The sequence below is a fragment of the Morone saxatilis genome, unplaced genomic scaffold (genome assembly GCF_004916995.1).
Source record: "Morone saxatilis isolate NCDOM2014 unplaced genomic scaffold, NCSU_SB_2.0 Contig1, whole genome shotgun sequence".
Classification (NCBI taxonomy): Eukaryota; Metazoa; Chordata; class Actinopteri; family Moronidae; genus Morone; species Morone saxatilis.
The window spans coordinates 20757741-20777896 of NW_023339651.1; the positions used below are offsets into that span (position 1 = coordinate 20757741).

At 40.4% G+C, this 20156-nt stretch overlaps 2 protein-coding genes across 6 annotated transcripts in view; both read right to left on the minus strand.

Moving 5' to 3' along the window:
- The window catches only part of mbtd1 (mbt domain containing 1), a 16977-nt gene extending 7006 nt beyond the window's left edge, over positions 1-9971 (minus strand). Inside the window, exons 1-12 of the mRNA XM_035662319.1 lie at positions 9805-9971; positions 7960-8164; positions 7634-7767; positions 7433-7547; positions 7262-7344; positions 7053-7170; positions 6034-6168; positions 5846-5934; positions 3901-4135; positions 2962-3017; positions 1312-1416; positions 1048-1195 (exon numbers count right to left, since the gene is read on the minus strand). Of these exons, the coding sequence (XP_035518212.1) occupies positions 1048-1195; positions 1312-1416; positions 2962-3017; positions 3901-4135; positions 5846-5934; positions 6034-6168; positions 7053-7170; positions 7262-7344; positions 7433-7499 (1036 nt within the window). The 5' untranslated portion in view covers positions 7500-7547; positions 7634-7767; positions 7960-8164; positions 9805-9971. The remainder of the gene's footprint in view (positions 1-1047; positions 1196-1311; positions 1417-2961; positions 3018-3900; positions 4136-5845; positions 5935-6033; positions 6169-7052; positions 7171-7261; positions 7345-7432; positions 7548-7633; positions 7768-7959; positions 8165-9804) is intronic.
- A 597-nt stretch (positions 9972-10568) lies between these two features.
- The window catches only part of tdrkh (tudor and KH domain containing), a 15243-nt gene continuing 5655 nt past the window's right edge, over positions 10569-20156 (minus strand). For 3 of the 5 annotated variants that reach the window (XM_035667231.1, XM_035667222.1, XM_035667256.1), the window contains 11 exons: positions 19995-20134; positions 19576-19897; positions 19301-19467; positions 18354-18529; positions 15950-16014; positions 15667-15818; positions 15462-15572; positions 13251-13305; positions 13088-13173; positions 11184-11265; positions 10569-11100 (listed from right to left, as the gene is read on the minus strand). In XM_035667231.1, the coding sequence (XP_035523124.1) occupies positions 11227-11265; positions 13088-13173; positions 13251-13305; positions 15462-15572; positions 15667-15818; positions 15950-16014; positions 18354-18529; positions 19301-19467; positions 19576-19897; positions 19995-20134 (1313 nt within the window). In that variant the 3' untranslated portion in view covers positions 10569-11100; positions 11184-11226. The remainder of the gene's footprint in view (positions 11101-11183; positions 11266-13087; positions 13174-13250; positions 13306-15461; positions 15573-15666; positions 15819-15949; positions 16015-18353; positions 18530-19300; positions 19468-19575; positions 19898-19994; positions 20135-20156) is intronic. The other 2 variants (XM_035667249.1, XM_035667240.1) reach the window with 1 other exon arrangement.

The following is a 20156-nucleotide window of genomic DNA, read 5'->3' on the forward strand; positions in this document are numbered from 1 at the left end:
GATCCTGTTTGCTGTTGACCATAACCTAAAGATATACCTATAACATTTAATCATTAAAATATCTATACACTCTATGTTGTATATGTAGTTGAGTTCTTACATTATCCCAAATGTTCAAACTCAGAGAAATCTGTCATTTTATTCAGGTAACAGTGTGTTTTTAACTTGCCCCTAGCTGATATAACCTCTGGGTGACACAGCAGAGAGCGAGGAAAGGAAGTCCACAAATGTGACTAACCATAATGTGAATAAAACTTTGATATTATCTCGTCTGTGAACAATTTCTGCCTGAGTCCCATAGATTATCATCAGCACTGGTGGTAACTCCCATGATCCAACACTACTTCACAACATTATCAAACTACCTCTTTTCTCCTTGTTTTGATGTGAGGGACCCTTAGCAGCAGACGTTATATATTATAAGCCTCAAAATGAAGCCAAACTGTCAGTTTTAAACAACTGGCTTAAAGCTGTAAAAGTGGACATCAGATCATTTCCTACAGCTCAATGCTGACAAAACCCCACCCAGTCTTGTCCCTAAGGCAATGGAAGGTTTCATTCTCTCCTGTGTAATACTCCCTAGAAAATGTAGGTGTCACTGTGGACCAGGTTCTGACTCTGGACCCAAATGTGAACGGTTTGATTGTGAAACATTGCAAAACTCAGACCCATTGTGGCCGTTTTTAAATGGGGTTTTTTTGTGAAGCACTGTGACGTTCTGCTCTTGAAAGTACTTGCTATATAAACACTGTGACCTTTAGTTAATCAGTCCTGGAAAATGGTTTTAATTCAGTTTCAGTAATTCAGACAAAAAACTAAATAATGGTCCTTTTTGTGTTTTTTAATTCAATTACCATAAATGCATACAGAAAAAGGACATTTATATAACAATGTGCAATGTACTGAAATACTGTATTTCTTTGTTTAATTTGTTTCTGTTTAGACATTTTAAGACTTCCATAGCTCTGTGGTCCTCTCAATGGGAGCAAGTTCCCATTTACATTTTCTGAATGAGCTCAAAGAAACAAAGATATGAGTGAACAGTACCTCTAGGGGGTGTGAGTTCAATGTTGTTGATTTCACAGAAGCCGGCGGGGAAGATGGAGGGGGACGTGCTGTGGTAGCAGAACCAGTCTGATCCGTCCACTGCCTCCGAACCATCAATCCCGATCATGAGGTACCCGTCTGCCAAGACCTACAGTAAGCAGCAGACAGTGGATGAAGTTAGTCTGGAGCAGCCGTGTGAAAGGTGTTATAACATAAACAACGCACAGCACATGACATTCATGTGGAGTCCAGAAACACACTGACCTTTCTTACAGTGGCTACACATATAGCTGAGAGGTTGAGGGGGTCGATGGCTTCTAGCTTCATCCCATCTTTGAACCATTCCCCGCTCTGGTCTACATCTTTCACCTGATGTACACATACAGAGAGATTGTGATGGATTATTATTTGTAATGTGCGGATGCATCAATCATTACTTAATATTAGATTTAAAAGCTCACCAAGGCTTGTATTAATTTGACACAAGAATGAGAAGTTCAATTCAATTCAGTTTTATTTGTATAGCGCCAACTCCTAACAGAAAGTTATCTCAGGAACACTTTTCAAATAGAGCAGGTCTAGACCGAACTCCTTTTAACATTTACAGAGACCCAACAGTACCACCATGAGCAAGACCTTGGGGTTTAACACACAGCATCTCCTGTATACCAGGATCCCGTTCTTCAAATGTGGTTTAATGTGGTTCAAGCTAACATGCTGTTACCAGGCTAAAAACATCCTGTTCTTTCTCCTCCTGCTAATTTGGTTATTTGAATGTTTGAATAACAGTGTGCTTTTATTTTGAAATAAAGGCAACCTGAGGAGAGAGTTGAACCCATGAGCAGCATTAATAGGCTTGGCTGAGTGCTGATCATGTGACTGTAGTTAAATGAGGTAGGTGTGTTGGGAACTTTCCCAGCATGCACTGGGGCAGTAGATTCATATTGTGTGTTCCTGTGTTGTTAATGGTGTCATTTTGTTTTACATTGTGCTCCACAATGCTTCGACTGATCACTTTTAAGACTTATGTATTCTCAGTGAATGTGGTCAGACTAAAAGCAATGTTGATGCATGATTTTGGGTACCAATGAGAGGCTTTTCAGTGATAATCAGACGCCTGCTATGATAATAAATTCTTGCAAAAATCTTAAAAAGCAGCTTTAATTGAATGAACAATTATTAGCACAGTCAATTCTGCATTTAATCATTTAAAAATGTTTTAGTGTCAAATGATGGTTTCCCATTTAATGCCACATGTTCTGGCTCTAACAATCAGTCTTTTATTTGAGTTGATTTCTTTGTACACAGTATCTCAAACTAGATTAAATATAAGTAACTCTTCATCATGATAACTAAATTGTGATCAATACACCAATATATCCGAGTGATTTCTCAATAATTTTCTCTAACTCTCCCTCATGAGATATTACAGGCTGTCTGAAAAGGAAAAGGGCTATTTCTCTACCTGCTAACCTGAAAAATGTACTCCCCTCATGAGCCCATTTATGTTCTGTTCTTTGTTTAAACTCAATAAAAGTTGTTTTTTTTCTAAAACTAAACAAAAAACAATCGTTGTAATTGTAAATCTAAGAAAGTGAGCCATTTATTAAAATTGAAATGAGTTCATGAATGGAGAACACCCTAAAATGTCTGACTCATGGTCCAGCTAACTGTCAACAAGCTGCACATTTGCAGGTTTTGGCTTAAGGACACTTCCAAGTGGATTTTACGCCAGCTTCAGAGAACCATCAAATTCAGGCAAATGCATAACTTGGTTATCCACGTATGAAGAACAAGGCCCAGGTCTGCAACCACTCATAATGACATACATGCATCAATTCAAACCACAGCTGGAGGACTCTTACCTCCAGAAGCATTTAGGAGAACAAATAGAATCTTTCTGTTTTGCATTACCTTCTGGAAGAACTGTGCAGGAGCGTCAACTTGACCCTCAATTTTCTTTGCAATATCTGAAAAACAAATCAGATCAAAATGAGTTGCTGTTCCCGAGCTAAAGAAGCTTCTGCAATATACACGCTGAACAAAGAGCTCCATGAGCATTAAAATCAGAGACTACAGACAGTAGAAGCTGGGCTTCAGGCAACACTGTTTGATGAGAAAAGAAATGAATGGTTGGATTCACTAGGAGCATAAGAATAACTTTCACTAAAAGACAGCAGGATTTCATTAATTGTGCCCACCACATCTATTATTATCACAACCAATGATATATTTGGTGGGTTTTTTTGGGCCTTTTTAAAGAACACACACAGTGCTTTTCAGTAGCACTCAGTGGAGAAAAGTAAGTTTTTGTACACTATAATGATTAGACGTGACATTTAAAGGCGCAGTCCACTCATTTCACACATCAACATCAGTTTATTCGTCAGTACTACTCAGAGAACAAGCTGTAAAATAAGTCGTCTGTGTCTTCTATGTCTCTGAAGGAAAACCAACATGATCTATAAAGATATGTTGGCTTTGGTCTGGAGACAACAATCATATATAGCTAAATGTAAAATGGGGCTGTATATCAAGTAGCATGAAATGAATGATCATGCGTATTTAAAGATAGAATGATACTAGCGACTAACAGTCAGGATCTCTAGACCTCTGCTGTTTTGATTTGGACCATCTTTTTGTTAAATCTGTCTCTCACAAGAACCCAAAACTAAATTTGCTGGAGTACCTTCAAGTAACACACTTTTTTTCATAACATTTTATTAAGTCTGGTGGTATTCTAAATTTTTCTTCTCGTCAACAAATGCACTATTGCCTCCTGTTTGATTCCTTTACTTTCTCACAATGCCTCTCGATTTAAACGTAAGCGTTGGTGGGTTTTTCCAATCTCACCGGATCGTTTGAAGCGGTGTCCGATGCTGCGGGACCAGCCTATATTATGGATGAGGGGGCTGAACATGTGACACCAGAAGTCGTCTGACTGGTCCTGACTCTCCTCATAGACCAGCCTGAGGCGACCCCCGATCACCTGCTCCACCAGCGCCACCCGTGTCCGGCACAGGTAGTTCTTATCGACCACCTCTACCCGCATCAGCTTCTTAAAGGGAAACTGCATGTTCTCGTGTACCTGTGGTCAGAAAGGATCCATTGATTTCCAATTTCACCGATATGGGTGAGCTTATGAGATTTTTGAGTTTCACGTCCAACAAGAAGGACATTTTTGAGTCAACACTGAGTATTTTTGCCAAATAATTTAAATACTTTTTAATAAACCTTATCAAGTTTGAGGAGGTTTAATTCAAATAAAATGAAAAACCTCCTCTTGATACAACTGTAACATTTTCTCAGAATTATGACTACAAAGTCAATTGGCACAAAGCACAGGTTATTTGACTTAAATATCAAAGGTATGCCATCCCGCTATGGTTAAGGGCGGGCCAATTTAAGTGGATCTCATCTGGTAAGAAGTATTTATGGGTTAATTGTGTGCCGATATTGCAGGCATAATAAGTATAAACTGTGACGCTCCTTACAAAGATAAAGCATGGTCACGATTTTGGCTCACCACAATTTAATAGAATGTCATCGTGCGGCAATCAAAGCAAGTGCTTCTTATACTAACAGTTGACCGAAATGGGAGGCCGTCATGTCGCTATATGCACACCCTGCAATGTAATGCAACTATTTTGTCTATAAAATAATTATACTGTGATAAATAATCGTGATCTCAATATTAATCAAAACAGTGCTCATTATCATTTTGGCCATCATTGTGCAGGCCTAAGTGGAAGGCACTCAGAATAACCCTTTGGGGCAACATTAACACCCCACAGTTTAACTACCTGTCATGTAATGCTACCGCTAACAATACCTGGGGCCAAACAATACAACCGAATTATAAAGGATTATTTATGGAATGAATTAGATAAGGACTAGCTTGGCTTTACAGTACTGCCTTCAGGCTGGCTAAATTTGCAAGACACACTGGATTAATGAGAGTAACCCCCTGGGACAGTGGACCATCGGATGTGTCGCACACAGACATCTGTTTGCTGGTTTGTGGTCCGATTCAGAAGTCAACCACATACACATATTTGCTATTAGTGCTAATGTTGAACTTCATGTGAAGCAGCCATGCTTGCATGCATGTGTGACCGGACCCTAACCCTGGGAGCGAAGAGACTACCACAATCCAATTTCACAACACACTCAAGGAATGTCTGGACTGAACTTTACCAATTATTAAAAGCAGGTGTATTCTTCACCTTGGAATAGCACAGTCATAAAAGGGGGGACAGGGGGATTTTTTTTTTACCATTTCTGGTTGTCTAGTGGTATAAGAAATATAGCTGATTTATTAAAGACTCAAAGATAAATCAGACTTGACATATTAGCAAATAGGAAGCAGTTTAGAGAGTGCCATTACGCAGTTGCCTGGGGAAGATAATGTGGTACAGCGATATCATAAATTAGCTAAAAATAATCATTCAGCTTCCCTTAATAATATAACTGCTAACACATAGGGCAACTGTGAGAACCTCTTATCTGACTCATCTGAATGTGAACACTGATGAGGACCCCTGGGCAAAGATCACTTCCACTGCAGGCTGGTTTACAAAAGAAGCTCTGGGAAAATGTACACACTATAAGATAGTTCGGCAATTATTATTTAACACCTGTCTGGGTTCACTAGAAAATAATGTGCTGGAAATGTAAAAGGCATGAAAGAAGCATTATTCGTGCATTGTGGGCCTGCCCTCCAGTGCTGCCTTTGGGTTTGCTCTGATTTAACTTTATATCGGCACTGGCCATCGAAACCAGCATTTGTGGGTCTCACCTTGGCATTAAAGTCAGGTGGCAGTGTTTTAGATCCAGTGAGACGCTTCACAAGAAAGGCTTTCCAGTTAGAGTACTTATGCTGTATGCCTGTGAGGGAGATACAAAAAGAACAGCAACAGTCACAGCCAAGCATTCGGAGCACAGGTGTTCAGGAACAAGACCGGTGAGATTTGGCACAAGGCTCACTTTTTGGAGGTACGAGGGGTTTGCCGCTTGAGGCGCACCATCCCACCGGGTGCACCTCAGGGATACAGAGATTAGACCAGAAGTCCTTACTGGTGTCGTTGTCGAAGCCCTCATACCGCAGGAGAGCCTTGAACCCTGCATGACATTAGACACAGTTGATCTGACAGCTCATTCTTGACCTGGGAAACCGCAGTCGTCAAAACAATCTGCATTCAAGCCACCTACATGCCTGGTCTAGTCTTTCAACTCTATCACGTGACCCTTATTAGTAGATTAAGACCAACTGTAGATGTCATGTCAATGGGCATGTAAAGCTCAACTATTAACTGGAGACAGACAACAAGTCCTACGAGTGCTCAGACGGACGTATCACTACTGATTCCCCAAACCAATTTGATTCTGAGTCACAAGGTCCTGATTAGATTCTGTTGGGGATATTTCAGTTACAATACCAATTTAGCTTGGATATGAAAGAGATTCTCAGAGAACTAACAGTGGTTATGCATCAACATTTATAGACGTTTGAGAACTTACTTCGTCTAACGTTTAGTGCATCTATGTGGGTTAATGGGTTTAAAGCTTTACGCAGCCACGAGAAAAAGCATATATTAAAACATCGATCATCATTCAAAGGAAGATAGATTTGAACTCAAAATATAATTTTTTTAAACCCAGCCTTAGACTAGTTTAGACATCAACTTTAATCAGCAGATGAAGACTTTGTAATATTATATAAGAACAAGTAGAGAAGTGGATCTGAAGTGGAGATTGCCTTGTCAGCAACATAAAATACAGTGACAGAACAATTAAACAATAAAACCCATAAAATAACATGTTCACAACATGGTTAGCTAATACAACTGATGGACCGTCTTATTGTGGCAACATACTTTGGGTCAGAATGTGTAATATATACCCATATTGGAAAAAAATATTCTTATTAATATTGTGATACTCATCTAGAAAAAAAAATAAGATTTTCTGACATCTCCTGTCTCTATTTGTAGAAGTAGTCTTACCTGCTAGCTTAATGATTTCTGCTATCCAGTACACCTTAGTAGAAAGGTTGGTGTCAGAGTTGAGCACTTCAATCCTCACTCCTTCCTCTATGTCTCCCCAGCATGTCCCCATAGGAGCCTGACAGAAAGAGGAAGCAGAAGTGAAGTTTTTAAGTGAAGAAAGCAGCAAACTAGTGGTCGCCACCTACTCAACAACAGTGTTCACTTACGTGCTTAAAACAGCTGACTGGAGCTCCGGCCGTGTTATTGCTACAGATATACCGACCCCAGTCGAAGCTCTCCGCAGGAACCACTGACAGAAACAAGACACGGTGTAAAGCTGGCGTACATCGAAACAGAGCAGTACTGTTAACCACCATTACTGCTTTTTGGTAACGTACCAGCTTTTGATTTGGCCTGGTTCTGCTGACTTGCTTGGTACTGGGCGTAAGCTGCCAACTTTGCCATAAGAGGCTGTTTCTGTAAGACTTTTGCCTTTTTTGTTGGTGGTTTGCCCTTGTAAAATCAAAGCAGACATCAATATCTGTGCAATAACATAGGTTTAATCATTAAATATCTGTGGTCGTATGTTTACAACTTACCTGGAGTCTCGCCAAGATGCTAGCTTTTTTGGAATTTGAGGAATAACTCCTAGAACAGGACACGCTGCAGAAGCGCTTGGTTTAGGAGTAAAAAGCATCTCGTACTCCAACCATTCCACACATCTCACAAGTGGCTGTGAAACAGAGCATAAAACAGACACATAATCTGTTGAAATCATCAGACGACTACAACATCAACTTTAATCCGCAAATGAAGACTTTGTAATATGCTGGCCAATACTGCTGGCCAATTCTTTTCAGTGACAGGATTATATTCCAGAGAACCACAGGAAGCACAAATTCCCAACACACTTCCAGATACTGACCCATTCCAGCCTTGCCATCGGGGTAGGTGTAGACTTGGCCATTGTTCTTGATGATGGGCAGGCTGGCAGGGATGGAGGACACCACCTCATCCTCGCTGTCCTCTGAGCTGGAGCTGCTGGTGGACTCCTCGCTGCAGCTGTCGTAGCCATCAAACATCCCGAACGAGTCTCTCCGCTTGCGCTCTGAACGTGGGGTGCGTTCGGCCTTCACAATCAAGGATATGACAGAAAGACATCAGAATCTGAATGACTGGACTAATGATTATATTCCTAAATAAATAGGGCTGTGTATTGGCAAGAATCGGGTGATAAGATACATATCACGATACAGGCACTATGATTCAATATATTGCGATACTGTAAGCAAGGCAATGTGATTTTTTTTTATCTAGTTTTTTGAAAAGCTTTCATAGTGTACCAACATGTGCATTAAATAAGTGGAAAAAAATACTTTTATGACACTATTTTCTAGTGGTTATGGTTTTAAACAACAAAAAATGATTCCATATCACACTTTAAAATATCATGATACAATATATTTTCTTACACCCCATCACTAAAATACCAGAAAACAGTAAAAACATGCATCACAGTTTCTCTTCAATTGCAGTTTAGTTTCTTTGTCAAGCTGCCCAAAATGTTTTGCACACCATTGTACTTACACATTGCATATAGTGTATACAGTTTTCATTTATAGTTTTATATTTTCCATTATATTTTGTAATATTCTTATTGTGATAAGATTTATGTACACTATATTCCCCAATGTTGCTGTGTATAATTTGAATTTCTCCTCAGGGGATTAATAAAGGTATATCTTATATTATCTTATATATTACTTACAATTTATTTACTTACAATTTTCAAATATTCAGTATTAAAACAGTTGTGCATCACCTTTTGATGATTGGTCATTTGTTTCAGCTCTAGAATGCTGTTAAAAAATATTCTATGTAAAAAATGTACAATTCTAGGCAAGGCAAGTTTCTTTCTATAGGCCATTTTAACACTAAGGCAATTTAAAGTGCTTTACATAAAACATCAAAGGCATCAAGACAAACTGAACAAAGCTACATAAGGCATTAACGGATAAAACGGGAGAGTAAACGTTGTTATTTGAAGGGGTTTTGTACATCCTCGTTTTTTCCTACATGATATTTCACAATCTCTTTAAAATGTCATCTGCTTTGGAATCTGACCCGGGAAGCTGGCTGCGGAAGCAGACTGGAAATTAATATTAAAAACTATGTTCAGAAAAGCCAAACCTAATTATAAATATTGCCGTAAAAATGCACATTAGCTGCACAGGATCCGGAACATTGTTAAAACATTTACTGTTGTCACAGCCTGCCTACTTCCTCTTCTGAGCATCACAGGTGACATTCTAACAGACAGCGCTAACATTCATTATTTAACCTGCAGCGAGACTTCTGGAAGGAAACAAACTACTTACCAGCCAATAAAGACACACGCTAAATGTAAGATGTAGGAAACAGAAGAGCTAGCTGATACATGCACTGAAATAAGGGGCGGCCTTATTAGAAATAGCTCCTAATGCTAACTAGCGTTAGCACAGCTAGCTAGCGGAAACCTGTTTGTCCAGTTCTATTCACAAAAGCACACTGCACTTTTCATTTGCGTAGCAAACTTGCGCCGACACATATGCGGTTAAAATAAGTACGAGGTTATTTTATTTCTGCCCTCTGTTTCTTTTTTTTGGAGAGCTTTCAGGCTGAGCCACTAGCTAGCTACCGTAAACAGATAACAACAAAGGAGGAGCGCTAGCCCGAGCAAATCCTCTGGAATCGCAGGCTCGCGGCCTTAAAATGTCTCTACTTCACTCACCAAATCTCTTGTGTCTTCCATCAGCCCGACATATAGATAACGTTCTAGTTAACTGTGCTGCCCAATGCAAACCAAACCCCTACGTTGGGGATAAATTTGCCTTTGAAATAGCAAAGTCTAAATGATTACTACCAAGCAGGATATCAACAAATTACTCTGCTGCTTCTGCGCATGTGCGATCGTAACCTACTTTCATCTGATTGGTCAATCCGGAATGGAGGTCATCGACCCACACAGAAACAAAACAGTGGACTCTGAATGAATGGCCTCTTCAGATTAGAGTAAAACCTCTCTATATCACTCTTGTGCCAGACCAACACCAGTACAAACAGAGGGAATATTCACTGGAAAACTATTGTTTTACAGTAAAGTACATGTTTCAGTTTCATACTGCGTAGTAAAAAGCATTATATCAATTCAGATTGATGCAAAAGATACACTTATTATTATTATTATTAAGTAACCAGTAAAGGCAGCGTTAGTGGAAAATCATCTTAATTTTCAACACATTGTTCCTCATTATCCTCTTTCATCTTGAATTATACATTAATAGTATGATCCGCATTTCAAAGTTAAAGACAAACAACTGGGGCACCCTGGTAGCTCACCGCTTAAAGAGTCCTTACAGCAGCGGCCCCGGGTTCAATTCCTACCTGCGGCCCTTTGCTGCATGTCACCCTTTCTCTCTCTCCCCCCATTTCCTGTCTCTCCTCAGCTTTCTCTGTCCATTAAAGGCAAAAAAAGACACAAACAATTCTTTCACATAAAATAAATCATTTATTATATATAGTGCAGTCTATTACACCTCTGAAGACAAACGTTCCTCTGTCCCTAGGTAATGATACAGTAGATGCCATATTTTTATACTGAACACAATCTGTGGACCACATTCAATAATACTGTATGGTTTCATTTTCAAAATATAATAACTTGTGGGGCCCACTATACCGGCAATTAATTACACATACAAGTGGAGAAAAAAACTGTCAGCTAACCAGCTGCCTTCTGGTTCCAGTGACTCAGATCACAGTGCTTCTCAAAAATAATACTGGCATTCTGGTTTTGTTCCTCTCTTCATTTCTTGAACACAAAATATAGTAACGACAATACGCCAAGCAGCATCAGGTACAACAGAACAGCATAAAGGCAAAACAGAAGAATTAATTTTGTATTGAAGTAACAATAAAGTGAATATGGCTGGAAGAACTGCCGCTTGTCAAGTAGGTAAGGCTTCACGATGAGGATTTATGCGGTTGAGTCTCATTTGAACTGATGCAAAGGAGGGGATGGTCAGTGCTGGAAGAGAAGAGACAGACATAATGGTTCATAAGTCCAGTTCTTTAGACAATGTTCAAACTCACAAAGCCTGGAAACAATACCTTGATATTTATGAACGTCTTTGGTCTCAGAGCAGCTCATCCTCTATGACATCATCGACGCTTCCTGAGATTGAGGCAGCTTCTGAGGTTCACAAAGAAAAAAACACTGCAGTTACTGCCTGCTGAATAATCATACCTACTATAACTACTACTTGAATCACCTTTTATCCACCACAGTGCAGAAGGCTGACAGAATCACAATGTAATGACTCCCAGATAACAGCAACCAGAATGTGTCTGTGTAGCAGCGAGTATGGAAACTTGTCAAGTACAGAAAGCTGGCACTGAATTGTGCTCAAGTTCTCGGTCTTGTTTGTTTGTTGTTGGATCAGGTACTGGCTTGTTTTATTAAAGCTGCAGTCATCTCTCTTTTTGTTGTTAGTTTACCACATGGGGTAGAACTCCATAGCATGCTCACACATTTGCCAAGTTATGGCCATATAAAGTTAATAATTTGGTATATAAAAATGCAGTTATGGCAACAGCTGTCCATGTACATGCAGCGGCCAGTAGCTTCTTAAACCTTGCTACATTTATGTTTGAATCGTTTTTTCGTTTGAATGATGTCTGATTGTATTTGGTTTTAAAGGGCTAAGCCAAAATTTCAAATCAACTGGATCAGGATGGCAGTTCAACATAGTGTAACTCAATGGAAGGCGACATAGATGAAAACATTCATAATGCAGATAAAATAAATATGTTTTGGGAAAGTATTTGTGTTGATCATGCTGTAACTACAAAATGAAACAAACGCTGACCATGAGCTGCCACATCCCCGGTTCGAGTCTGGACCTTTGTTGCATCTCCCTCTCGTTTTCTGCCCAGATAATAAAAACTGCAACATGCAAACTTGCAGCATAACTCAATTGGCAGTTTTGCCTTATTTTCATGTATTAGAGGGCCGTACTGACCAAGCAGCCATTACTTTAATCACAGGGTCCAGTGTCTGAGCCAGTGCCACCCGTGAGGAATCAGAGGAAACACATCTGGATTACAGTATTTCCGGATCATGGAACAGAGAGTGTGAAAGATAACCGTGCCTATTAATCTTCTTGCAGAAATCACCACCAAGTGAATTATGGAGTTGTAATTCAACATTTACCTGAACCTGTACAGTTTGTTGTAAATAGGTTCATGCGGATATCTGTCCTGTGTCTGTCATCTCGTCTGTGCAGCTGTTAGTTCCACATTTCAGTTTCACTTTCGGCTCTGTTCAAGAAGCTTTACCTGCTGCGTCAGAGCGGGGCGCCATCTTTGGATGTGGCATCGTACCTCGTAACTCCCATTTTCCCTTTATCCAATATTTTATGTATTGCCCCACCTTCTGGCATTGTGTGTGGTGGCTCAATATCACTGCTGCAGTTGCTGCCGTCAGCCAGGAAGCTGCTATCATTCCTAACAATCACTCTGCTGTCTCTGTTGTCCTCTCCCCCCTGTTGTCACATACCCTCTCTGAACCCGTCCCTCTGACTGGAGTCCTGGCTTGCGTGGGAGTGCGTGGAGGTTGTGCTAATGCAGCTCCTTAACACGCTGTCCTCCTCTTTGCTCGAGGACTGACAGAAGTAAAAGCGCTCTGTGGTTCTATCTGGTCTCAACATTGCATTCTCTGTGTCTCAATTCAATTCAATTGTCTCCTCCATAACTACTTCCTTCTAGTTGTCCCCAGTCATCTCCTCACTGGTTAACTCCCAAATGATTGAGGAGCTCTCCAAATAGGAAGCAGAGGAGGGTAAAGAAAGTTGAGAGTTTGCGAGCCGCAGCGTCGGCACAGAGACGCCAGACTTAGCGCGGCTGATGGTGTGTGTTAGCGTGGGTGGTGACTGAATAATGTGAATCATTCCAGCCGGGCTCAAGTGGGCAGAGCTGTGAGTGAATGTAGATGAGGGACCGTGTTTCATGCTGACCTTGCGCAGCTCCACGGACCTCGGGATAAATGGATAAGATGAAGATGACACTGATGGTGACAGGTCTTCTCGTTGTTGCCGAGCGCCTTTAATCAACAGTAACACGTGTGAAGAGAGAACTCTGCATTGATTCATTCTCTTCTCATGCCTTTGCTGTACTCACCTGATAAGCTGATACAGGAGAGACTTAGCTCTGATGATGCTCCTATCACGTCATCCTACAGGAGGACAAGAAATCTTTTCACATACATATTTTAGTTTACTGTTTATGTGGAATACGAGATTGTGTGACCAGGTGAGACTGCGCAGTCAATGAGAGCAGCTCAACTCGCAGTACGTCACCTCCGCTGGCTCTGCAAAAACACCATGGCGACGACTATAACACCAAACTCGAGGCTTCAAAACAGTGCTTCACAAACCAATGGGTGACGTCACCATAGGGTTACACTACACCACACACTCTGAATACATACTTAATGCCAATTCAATGATATGTAATGCCTACGTTTACATCCACACACATTTCCACTATTATACAGAATATAACAATATTCCACATATTGATATTAATCCATGTAAACAGTTTATTCCTTATTCCAAATGGAGCATTATCCCATTAAAGGTCCAGTGTGTAACATAGAGGAGGATCTATTGGCAGAAATGAAATATGATATATTCATACGTATGTTTTCATTAGTGTTTATTCACCTGAATATAGTAATTGTTACGTTTTTGTTACATTAGAATAAGCTGTTTTTATCTACAGTAGCCCAGAGCGGACAAAACTAAACACTTCAACATTCACTCGTGTTTTTGGCACATTTCATGGCCACCGTAGTTTGTACTTCACACCTGGAAATGGAGAGTAAAGCAATCTGCAACTACACCGCTAGATGCCAGTAATCCTACACACTGGTGCTCTAAGTGGGATATGCAGATATTAGGAGGTTTTAGGAGCATTCTTTGGACATTCATACAACACATTTGGAATATGTCTCATTTGGGGTTTTTACCACATTTCTTGTTGGAAAGGGAAATGCACCTACTGTTAAATATTTTGTAAGGATGTAACTTGGATATCAACAGGTTTTTGGATATGAGCAAATATTGCAACCCCAACCTTTTCAAGAGGGTGGTGAACGAATGAAAGAGGGAGGCTGTTTTTGCAACAAGTGCACAACCGCCCTGGGAGCCCTAGCCCTAACCCTGACTGCAGTTTGAAAAGGAGGGAAACTCCTCTGTGGTACGTCATTAACAGGAATATTAATGAATTATTCATTTTCATTAGCCATGTAAACGGATTAGTAGGATTGTCTTTTTCAGAAAGGGCAAATGTTTTGTGCATGTAAACATAGTCAGTGATTCAGACTGAGCTGCAAATAATCAACTGATGATTCCATTTTTGATTAACCAGTGTATTGTTTATAAGACTAGCAGTTATGATTACTCAGACCTGCAGACCAACTGGTCTTAAATGTCCTTTTAAAAACCCACCTGTCTGACATTTGGAATTCTTACTGGTTTTAATGATCTTAATCTTGTTTTTCATTATACTGCTTTTATTGTTGAAGAGTATCTGCTTTTGTTTAAAATTGTGCTGTTATGTTGTGTATTGTTATGCCTGTTTACCATTATACCATTCTGCATTGCTTTTCTATTGCTAACCCTGATTATCTTTCTCCATTTTTTAACTGTGAAGCACTTGGGAACTGCTGTTTTGAAAAGTGCTGTATAAATATTTTTTTTATTATTAATTATATTATTATTATATTATTATTTAATCTATAAAATAATCCAAGGGTTGAAAGCTTGAAGATTGCTGATTGTGGAGTCTCATTTCCAGGGTCCCAAAGCGTGTATTTGACACCCTGGGAATGAGACTCAACAATCACCCATCTTTCTCACCTCTGATTGGTTGTTTTCATTCAGGCTCAGTGGATTCTTGCAAATGCCATTAGGATCACTAGGAGGAGCCAGAGGAACCTGATTGTTTCACAGATTATCCGTTTTATATACTACTGTCAGGATATAGTGAAAGTTTCAACAAAGGTTAATTTTATAAAGCTTACCTACTGCAGCTTTAAAAGATGAATAATTATGAACTTGGTTATCAATTAATTATCTGTCAAATGACTAATTGATTAATGGACTCATTTAAGATCAGATTCTGCACAAGAATTTAAAAAAAAGAACACTCTTATCCTCCTCCTTATTTAATTCTGGGATTTAATAGAAATAGCCCCTTAAATCTAGATTAAAACCTTTTTACTGTGACAAGAATGAAGATCTGGTTAAAGATATTAAACAAGGGCTATAGATACAGACACCAGTTTTAATGAGGCCAATATCAGTTCCAGCGTGTTCAGTGACTCACCAACATCCTCTGCAGACAGCCGAGATTGTCGCCTTCTGTCCTCCCGTTCACCACTTCCTGGAAGCTGACAGCGTGGCCCAGTCGCACGAGGTCCTCACCGATGTCTACAGTCTGAGACAGACAGCAAGAGGAGTACAAGGAAACAGGATGAGAAACAAACCACACAGATAAACACAGATAAATCAGAAATAAACTGCTGGCCGACCTTGCCCTCGCTGTTGTCATAAAGCTTGACGCTGGGCCAGGAGGAGACCTCAGAGTGAGAGTAGCTGCAGAGTTTGGCCTGCAGGGGTCTCCAGGAGGCACAGTACGTCAGCCGCTCAAACTCATCCAGGGCTGCCTCGCTCCACGCCTCTCCTTTAGAGAACATAAACATTGAGTTAGAGGAGAAAAGGACAAAATCAAAAAAGTTTTCAGGTTTCAGAATAATGCCCAAGATTTTTCTAGGTTCCATGCCTGTGATAAAGTTATAAAGATAAGAGCTTTACCTTTTGGTCTCACTCCTGCTAAGTTGCACTCAATAGCTTGGAATGGCAAGCTGAGGAAGTCGCTCCTGAAATATTAATGCAGCAAAAGCAAAAGCTGTTAATAACTTAGTGTGCCATTTTGTAACTGATGCCACATACAATGCTGCATATGCACTCCCAGGGTTCCCACTCTTTTTGGGAATTATTTTCCTTTTCCCTTGACAATACAGGACAGCATTTGCCCATAATGGTGGTCAGCTTTTGTGCTGCACTTGGCTCTTCTCACCACAGCTGATTTTTTTCCACTGCGACCTCAGCGGAGTGGACCTGCAGTCTACGGCTAATGGACAGTTTTTCTCTAACCTTTAACATTTAGTCAGAAACAATAATAAATTAAATACGTTTCTTTTACAGAAAATTAATCTTCTCACCTATTAGCCTAAAAGAAGAGGTAGAACGATGGGAAAGTGTTTGTTGCATGTACAATTGACAGTTATCAACCACAACAACAAGTGTATATGTGATCATCAATAACAGGCTAACAGGCTAACCCTGACGCGTGAGAACCCTGACTGCATTACAGCTCAAGGGTGAACACACCAGTGTTCATTTTATTAACAAAAACAATGATGAAAAATGTTTTTCAATGACAAAAGGTGGGACAAGCTAAAAATGAACAAGATGACAAGATGCTGTGCTTGAGCGAGAAAGTGACAGAGAGAGGGGAAGAGAAGGTGGACTACTGCACGCAAAAGTTATTAAAAGGTCCAGTGTGCAGGATTTGGTGGCATCTAGTGGTGTAGTTTCAGATCATAACGCACACACTCTGCGGTGGTTACAGAACGTGTGGAAAAAGTAAAAAGGCCCTATCTATAGCCAGGGTTTGGTTTGTCCGTTCTGGGCTCCTGTAGAAACATGGGGGTTCAACGGAAGGCGACACGCTCCCTCTGTAGATATAAACGGTAACAAAAACACTTCTTCTATTTTCAGGTGATTATACACTAATGAAAACATCCAATAAATATTATATTCTATTTCTGACAATAGATCCTCCTAAATGATACACACTGCACCTTTAACAACTTACTCTGAATGTGGCTTTGTTACTTGACTCGCCCAAACCCGTGATATTCTCTAGTCGGCCTGAACGCGCCCGCATCACTATTACACAAGTAAAAGTGTTAACTAAGAGAGGGAAATGCTGCTTTACGACTTCTCAGCACTTGATACTGTCACCTTGATTCCAATTTCTGATACCTGTATTAGCCTAGCTGAATTATTTTACAGAGAGAAAATATCCAAACTGAAAGTAAAATGTAATGAATCTTTGTGACTAAACTGGGCGAAAATGAAGACTGCTACCGACACTGGAACACAAATACACAGTTGTATGAGGGCTAGAGAGAAGCACATGCACCAGTCACAGAGATCTTCTACGACCACTTCAGGGGCCGAGTTAAGCCGAGTTAGACCACATGACTTTGAAGAATTGCTGTGATGCACAAACCACTAAAGATTTTGTGTCCCAGACTGATCTCAGTTATACTGATATATGTATATTGATTACAAGATTATTACACTAGGAGAAATCCAAGACAGGATCAATGATAGTGATGTGTTTCTCAGGTTCACCATACGCATATCTTGAAAAGCAACAGTTATCTATAACTGAAAAAACTAATAAAACTAAAAAATGAACTCCATCTGCTTTTCATTTCCTATAATGCTCATTGCGTGACTCCTATTCCATTAATGATAGAATTAGTGGCTGCGCACAACGCTACTTTAATTTGGCCTTGTGTGTGTGACTGATACAGACAAATCATAGTCTGCACTAGACTAGAGCGAGTTGTAAGGGGTCCTCAGCAGAAAGAGGAATAGAATATTAGGACTTGGTATTGGCAAGAATCTGGCAATACGCCACGTGTCACGACACAGGGGTTACGATTCAATGAATTGAGATACTGTGAGCAAGGCAATATCGCAATTTCTTTTTTTTTAAATCAATTTTTAGAAAAATTTCATGGTATCTGCTAAGAACACACCAATTTTGCATAGAAATCTGAAAATAATCGATACAATATCGACTAATAGCACCTGATAGATCTGATGTCTTTAACCATTGTATAGATCTATACTTTACATTTGGTTGTAAGTTGGAACAAGGTAAGGAATCGATCATTTTGTCTGATAAATTGATAAACTTGTTTAATGATGAAGACTTTCTTCCAAACTAAAAATAAATAAAATAATTACTCAAAGGGGATTCCTTAAGACCTTTCAAATTGGGGCTCTGTGGTCTAATGTGCATCTACTGTGGGTGTCTGTGACGTGAAAAACCACTCACTTCTACATTGTAAGACCCAACCGCAGCAAATATCACATGGAGGCCAGTAGGTGGCCCCTCTAAAATGTTCTGTCTTACCTCATACGGCAGAGACTGTCCCTGGGCAGCTCCCCGTTGTCCCCAAAATCAACGTAGTAAAGGTCCACCAGTCCAGAGCTCAGCACTCCCAGCACCCTGGCCCTGTTCCATGTACCGTGGTCTCGGTATGGAGCAGCCACAATGTCCCCTACCACGATGGTCTCCACCCTCTGCTCCTGGAAAACAGAGAATATGGGGGAGTTATGTCATTTGTTGTGTTTTTTTAAACTCCGACATTGTACAGACAAAACTTAAGACAACTGTAGGTTCAAAGGCTGACACCGAAGAGAGAATGATATCCTATAAAATGAAGTCTCTGAAAGGAGGACACAGCTGTCTTTATCATCTCTGTAAGTGAATTAAGGATTGTTGGAACAGTGGAAAGACTATCAGAGTTTTATTTTGTTGCTGTCCACTTTGAATGAATTGATTGATGTGTTGATATGCAAAGTAAAATTTTCTTTTTTGTCCATGGAGTCTGGTGGCGAGTGATAGTGACATTACAGCTGTTTCTGGTTAAACAAAAGGTCTATGTCTGTAGGGACTTTTCATTATGTTGTGAGACACAATCTGACTCTGCTTTTTAGTTGACGTTCTGTAATTCAGACGCATTTGTCCTTAAGGATTGGCTAACGTTAGCGGCAGCTATTATAGTGCATCTCGTGGCTATTTTCTAATCTAAGTCAGTTGATGAAGGGGTCATTCCGACCAAACCATGGTTGGTGATTGTTGGAAGACTGTGGAAAGACTAACAAAGACAGTTTTGTTTCTGTCCAGTTTGAAGTTACAATTATCAGCTGGGTAAAATGGTTTTGTGAATGGAGTCGGGTCGACTGTAGTGCCCATGGTTTTAAGAACACCATTCATCTGTTACAGTTTAAAAATCAGTTTTTCAGTTAGCCACTGTCACATTTCAACACAAAAATAAAGACGAGTGTTGTCCTCACAGTCGGGTTGCCACTGTTGTAGAAGCGGTTCATCTCCTCTGTCAGTTTGTCCAGCTGCAGTGAGCGGACCCCCAGGATCTGGATCCAGAAGTGGTTCGGGTTCTCGTAAGCAGAAACATAAACCTCTAGATGTTCATCAGGCTGGAAGCTCAGGTCTGGGCTGGGGACTGGACAACACCACAGAGAAAAATTAAATATAATCTTTGTATGATGTGTTCAAGGACAGATCATAGTGAGGCAGTGTGGATTCTCGATTATAGAGACACTGAACTCACTTTCAAACTTGGATATTTCGGACAGTGAGTCTGTGGAGACACTCTCTTCCTCCTCCTCCTTGTCTGTGTTGGTGATTTTCAGCTCCTCCGTCTTGTCTGAAACATCTTCTGGTTCTTCTGTGCCCCCGTTGGTGTGGATGAGGCCATTTTTTTCTGTCTGGGAGCAGAGCCCGTTGTTGTTCAGCCCCACTGGTGCTTCAGTGCCTGCACTGTCCACCCTGTGGTTCACAGCGGTGGGGCCGCGTTTCTGTCGCAGAGCAGAAGACTGTGAGATCTTCGTCCTCACCATCATGTCCTCTCTGACTTTTTCTAGGATCAGCTCCTGCAAACAGATCACACAGGTGAAGTTACACTTATTCTCAACAGCATGCTTAAATAAGAGGACTGATGGAAAATCCCCATGAGTGAAGACTCCTTACCTTGGCCTGTTTCACCTCCTGTCTGGTCCCTGTGATTGTCACGTTGCCCTTTGCCACGGGACCATGTGTCTTTTCTTTGGAACAAGCCACTTTGGCCCCTGTGGTCCTGGTGATCAGTTTCAAACTCTCTCCGCCACGGCCTGCAACACACACACACACACA